The sequence below is a fragment of the Nicotiana attenuata genome, chromosome 8 (genome assembly GCF_001879085.1).
Source record: "Nicotiana attenuata strain UT chromosome 8, NIATTr2, whole genome shotgun sequence".
NCBI classification, from domain to species: domain Eukaryota; kingdom Viridiplantae; phylum Streptophyta; class Magnoliopsida; order Solanales; family Solanaceae; genus Nicotiana; species Nicotiana attenuata.
Window position 1 is genome coordinate 27,968,707 of NC_031996.1, and position 6,525 is coordinate 27,975,231.

Sequence of the window (6,525 nt, forward strand, 5' to 3'; positions counted from 1 at the left end):
ACCACATAGACTAGTTCTCACATCAGTTAATTCTTTTTCAAGCTTGATGTGCGTCTCACCAGCTACTTCCTTCCCTTTCCCAAGGCTCACATTCCTATGTTCTCTATTGATTCCCTCAATGGTTTCCTCTAGATCTATAATTATCACTAAAAGGTCATTCCTCTCTTTCTCAGTAGTTGTAATTTTTTCTTCTAGGGTGTGTTTTTCATTGCTAAGACCTTCTATTGTTTCCTTCAAGTCAACAACTACTACCATCAGGTCATCTCTCTCATTGTCCATACTAGTTATTCTCTCATTCAAGGCTTCCTTTTCTTTTTCAAGATTGGCTATGGTTTCATTTAGGTCCACTACACAGACTACCAGATCATCTCTAGATTGTTCGATTTCTCCTAGTTTTATGGTCAAGATCTCCTTATCATTATCAAAGCTATAATAAGCATCAATCAGAACATTTGCTAATGACCTTGGCTTCTTAGAAGAGTAGGATTTCAGATTTCTCTGAACATCCCTGAAATTTACCTCATTATCTTCATCTTCTTCATCATCATCAGACTGAGCCATCAGTGCGAACAGTGAATCATACTTTGTTGCTTCAGTTTCCACTGCCATCATGGAACTATTTTCTGCATCTGGTTCCCTTTCTGATTCACTAGAGGAGTCTCCCCAAGCAGCAAGAGCCTGTTTCACAATATTGTTAGCTGCACTTTTTCGATTGAATCGTTTGTCTGGAACCAGGTTTCTTTTTCCTGCTTTGTCAGGGTTTTGTCATTGCTCTTATTTCGCTAGTGGACAGTCTTTGATGAAATGCCCTGCCTTTCCACACTTGTGACAGAGATCATTACTCCTTACTTTACTAGAACTGCCCCTCTTTGGTATACCACCATTCCTTCGAACCATCTTTTGAAATCTTTTAGTAAGATAGGCCATATCACTATCTTCTTCACTCGAGTCACTGCTTTCAACCTTGAATACCAGGTTCTTTTCCTTCTTTGGCTCTCTTCTTTCACTCTCTTTCTTTCTTTTCACCTTGTATGTCTTCAGATTGCCAATCAGCTCGTCCATGGTTAGAGTTTGTAGATCTTTAGCTTCAGTGATGACATTTACCTTACTTTCCCAAGAACCAGGTAGAACACTAAGAATTTTTCTTACCGGCTTGTTTGTGGGAATGACATATCCAAGCGAATGAAGCTCATTTATGATGGATGTGAATCTGGTGTGCATATCGTGTATAGACTCATCATCCTTCATCCTGAAGAGCTCATACTCTGTGGTGAGCATGTCAATGTTGGATTGTTTAGCCTGAGTGGTTCTTCGTGTGCGGTTTGCAACGCTTCCCATATTTCTTTGGCAGTATCACAAGCTGAGACTCTGTTGTACTCATCGGGTCCTATACCACACACCAAGATTTTCTTAGCGCGATAGTTCTTTTCTATAGCTTTTCTGTCAATATCACTGTACTCCTTTCTGTCTTTCGGCACCATTGGTCCAGTTTCTTCAAGCTTCTTCATAGGAACATGTGGATCATCACAAATGATATCCCATAACTCGGAATCCTCAGCCATGATAAAATCATGCATTCTTGTTTTCCACCACCCATAGTATTGTCCATTGAACCTGGGTGGTCGGTATGTATATTGACCTTCTTCAAAATTTGGTGGAGCAGCCATGAGGATCCTTCCTAGGTGTTAGCCTCATAGGAGGAACCCGCTCTGATACCAATTGTTAGTTTGTATGAGTCCACCAAACAGTAGAGTACCTGGTCTTATATGAGGTTAAGCTGGGAATGCTAATAAAACTGTAAGTAAAGAAGACAAGAGATTTTTACGTAGAAAAATCCCACACAAAGGGATAAAAAAACCACGACCTACACATGTAGGCTTTTAACTTCACTAACTTGCAATCTCACTATTACAAGCCACTTTGTAATAACCCTATTACAAAGAACTCAACCAACTTGTGATGCTCTCACCATAAGCCACTTTATAACTCTCCTAGTTACAAAGGCTTTAGACTTATGACTAATCCTAGTCACAACATAAACTCGGAAGTTTACGAATTTTTATTTTCCTAAGACAAAGCTTCTGAGAAAGCAAAATAGGAAATACAATGAAGAATAAATAACAAGATTACAACTCAACTACGAATATACATAAACTCATTACGAAACTGATCCTTAGTGGAGTTGTCTTCTTGTTCTTGACACACCAGTGACTTCAATGCCGGATGAACATTGTTATGCTTGAGAGAATATCACTGAATGCACAAGTGAAATGTTGTGCCTTGCACCAGGTTGTTATATCACAAAAGACATCACAATGGATAGTCATGTCAATTCTTGGTACACGCTTATTCCCAATGAGAAGTGACTGCTGCACTGTCTGCTGCACAGTTACTTCTGTGCAATTGCGTTCCACCTGTATAGTTGACTTGTACTTCTGTCGGAGAGCACTAAGGGACCAGGTGCCAATTGTCTTCCTCTTTTGTAACAGTTGCGAGATAGTCACTTTCTGCTGTTACGTTCCGGCTGTACAGTTGACTTGTACTTCTGTCAGAGAACCTTAAGGGACCAGGTCCCTGTTGTGTTTCTATTTATAATGGTTGCGAACAGTCACTGACTTGTACTTCTGTTGGAGAACCCTAAGGGACCAGATCATCATGTCCCTATTGTGTTCCTCCTTGTGGTTGTTCATTCATTGGCTGGAGATCAGACTGGACATTATTCATTTAAAATGTATACCACGTGGGTCAGGTTCTCTATCTGGTTCTTTACAATAAGTTTGTTAGATCATCAAAACATAAGAAGCATAAGGAAAAGACATTGAAAACCCATTAGTAAGTGTCGAAGTCGACCCCTCGTCACTACTTCTTCGAGGTTAGACTAGATGCTTATTAGGTACATATTATTTGTGTACTCATGCTACACTTTTGTACTTAATTGTACAGGATATGAGGCAGGCACATATGGTTACCAGTCTGGTGCGCAGATTTGATCCCCATCCCGAGACTTCTCGGTTAGCTGCCTTCCAAGCTGTTCTGCAGCAGTTGGAGTCTTTCTTATATTATATTTTTCTTTCTATTACCTTTCAGACAGTATGGCAATATTCTTTTATATATTCTACTAGATTGCCCGCATACCTGTGACGCCAGGTCTTGGCACACACACTAGCAGACTTATGATTTCGGATTTGTTTACACGATTATGATTTGTACTCGTTTGTTTCCATTTAATTATGCTACAATTGCAAGTTTCTAAATCTTTTTAACAAATGAGGAAATGTTATCCATTTTAGTAATTTATTTAGACGGGAAACCACTAGTTTGATCGGTGTTGGCTTGCCTAACAATGATGTTGGGCGCCATCACGGCCTATAATGGAGTTGGGTCGTGACAATGAATATACGAAAAAACTCAAAAGAAATATATATTAGAAAAATTTATTACGACGAAGGGTGGCTCCGCCACTGATAATGAATCCGAACAAGCAGTAGCGGAGCCACCTTATAGCAAGGGGCGTCAACTGACAACCCTTCACGGAAAATATACACGGTGTAGATACGTAAAGAAAAATTTATATGCATATATACTATATATTGATTCCCCTTGATTTTTTCATACATTTACTTTTATATATTTTGATACACTTAATGAAATTCTGCCTCCGCCACCGCTAACAAGCCGTAAGAGAAGTCCAAGAAAAAATATAAAGGGGTCGTTTGGTTGGAAAGAAGTTATCCCAAGTTTAATTATTCCGGGATTTGTTATCCTGTGATTAGTTATTCTATCTTTTTATGGTGATTAAAAAATTCCACAATCGCGGGATAACTAATCCTGGATTAATTATACCATAGTTTTCTACCAACCAAGCATGGGATAAACTCTTCTTAAATTTAATACCGAGATTAATTATTCCTTATTTCGTACCAAACGAGCCCTAAAATGCTTTTGGGTTCTGTGGTAGACCTATGACGTGGACCAACCTCATTCGTACATAACATGTTGAATCTAGTATCTACATGAAAAGGAAGAAAAAAAAGGTTCCTTTTTTAACTACTCACTTGCATAAGTATTTGGTAGGTAGAAATATCTTCCACGTTTAAATGCATAGGGTTAATTTCACCATTTGGCTCTTCTCTCTTCTATTTTTTTCTTTTTATTATTCAACACTTCACCTAATCCAAAATTATTGGAAAATATAAAAAGAATAAGATTCTCCCACGTCTAAATGTATATCCAGCTATATCACTTGTCCAAGTACATCTCCAAAAAGAGACACAAAACCAATGGAAGAATCTGCATCAGAAATCAAGACTCCTCTTTGTAAGAAACTTTTTCTAACTCAATTCTTATGTTACTCGAATTCTCCAAAAATATCACCGTGTCGAATCCTCAAAACGGAATAGCTTTTGTAGGATCTGACACAGACGACAACATTTTTGAATAATTCGAGCAGGAAAAGTTAATAATTCTACATCGTCAAAGCTCAAAGTTCATATTTTCTTTCTAACAAATCCAAACACAAACTCTTATGTTTTTGCAGTATCAAATCTTGATCATGGCATTGCATCAAGCTCAAAATCCAAAGTCAACAACTCTCTTGAAATCAAAAAACAAGAAGAAAACTCACCAATTAAACAAGTAGCACTCACAGTGCCAATTGCAGATGATCCTTCACTCCCAGTTCTTACTTTTCGAATGTGGTTTTTAGGCACACTTTCTTGTGTTTTACTATCATTTTTAAACCAATTCTTTTGGTACAGAACAGAACCATTGACCATTACAGCAATTTCAGCTCAGATTGCTGTGGTTCCTTTAGGCCAACTTATGGCTGCTAAAATCACAAAAAGAGTATTCTTTCAAGGGTCTAAATGGGAATTTACTTTAAATCCAGGGCCTTTTAATGTCAAAGAACATGTTCTTATTACCATTTTCGCAAACTCTGGTGCTGGCACTGTTTATGCTATTCATGTTGTCACTGCTGTTAAGGTTTTCTATCAGAAAAACATCACCTTCTTCGTTTCCCTTATTGTTGTTATCACAACACAGGTAAATATTTTAATTCTTATAGTTAGTACAGTCGTACCTCTCTATAACAGCATTCTTATGTACAGTGGCGGAGCCATATTCAACCAAGGGGTGTCAATCTGACACCTCTTTGCCGGAAAATTACTTAGTATTGCTAGATAATTTTTTTGATCTAATTTTTTTATGTTTTGACACCCCTTAGTAAAAATTCTGGCTCCGCCGTTGCTTATATAACAATACTTCACCGTAAAAGTCAAGTTTTTCGGAACAAAATGTCATTTTTTTAATAATATATGTTCTTTATAATAACAATTCGATATAACATCCAAAAATATCAAGAACAAACGATTCTGGTATAGAGAGGTTTGACTGTATATATGTTCAAGATTCTTTTTTATATATGTAGTTGGATTAATTTGTTGATAAGATATGGAAATTTTGAATGGTAGGTGCTAGGATTCGGATGGGCTGGAATTTTTAGAAGGTATTTGGTAGAGCCAGCAGCAATGTGGTGGCCTGCCAATCTTGTCCAAGTCTCATTATTCAGGCAAGTTTCTTGCTTATTCTAGCTAGACTCTGCCTGTAATTCAGTATATTAATATTTTGAGTTTAATTACAACAGTATAAAAGAGTTTTTACGTTATTGAATCACCTAAATGATAACTAGAGGTATTCGTTTAGCCTGCAAAATGTCTCATTACATGCTATAACATGTTAAAACCGGTGACGTAGATATTTCAAATTCTCTTTGTCGAAAAATTATATTTTATAAATAGAGGTTAAAAACGATTTCTTTTGTATAAATATAAATTGCTGAATCCCCTTAATATATAGCTAAGTAATTAAGGGTATTCACTCACCATGCAAGCTGGGATCTTTTTGAATCATCTTGTGAATACACTAATAATGTACTAACATGCTAACATGAAAATGCATCACCAAATGATTTTTGCTTTTTTTTTTTTTTTTTTTTTTTTTTTTTTTTTTTTTAGTTAGTAGAAAACCCTAAGATAACATATAGATATAATACAATAGAAAAACCAAGATAATTGATTTTTGGCACTGTTCTTGATTGATAACAATTTACAATTTTTTCGGCTGGGTGCGGCTGATAATTATGATGATAATTGATAGCGGTACACTGGACCCCACATAGTNAACTTGAAGACTTCAACTTGGGGGCTTAAATATTTCAACTTTAAGACCGGCGAATTTGAAGACTTCAACTTGAAGACCGACGGACTTGAAGACTTCAACTTTGAGACTTGGAGGGCCTAAACATTTCAACTTGAAGATCGGCGAATTTGAAAACTACAACTTGAAGACCGACGGAGTTGAAGATTTCAATTTACCATGGAGGGTTTCCCCTTTTAAATCAAATGAGATCAAAGTTCCACAAGAGGATGGCATTTCAGCTTGATTTTGCATTCCTCCATACTTCACTCGGACAACAATTGGGGCAATATGTATCTTTTGAACTTATGCGACTGAACTTAGAATGAA

At 36.9% G+C, this 6,525-nt stretch overlaps 1 protein-coding gene across 2 annotated transcripts in view; it reads left to right on the forward strand.

The window, feature by feature from the left end:
* LOC109231128 (oligopeptide transporter 7-like) overlaps positions 4,171–6,525 on the forward strand; it is a 6,234-nt gene continuing 3,879 nt past the window's right edge. The window contains exons 1-3 of one of the 2 annotated variants that reach the window (XM_019396690.1): positions 4,171–4,317; positions 4,538–5,043; positions 5,472–5,569. In XM_019396690.1, coding sequence (XP_019252235.1) covers positions 4,281–4,317; positions 4,538–5,043; positions 5,472–5,569 — 641 coding nt within the window. In that variant the 5' untranslated portion in view covers positions 4,171–4,280. The remainder of the gene's footprint in view (positions 4,318–4,537; positions 5,044–5,471; positions 5,570–6,525) is intronic. The other variant, XM_019396691.1, reaches the window with a different exon arrangement.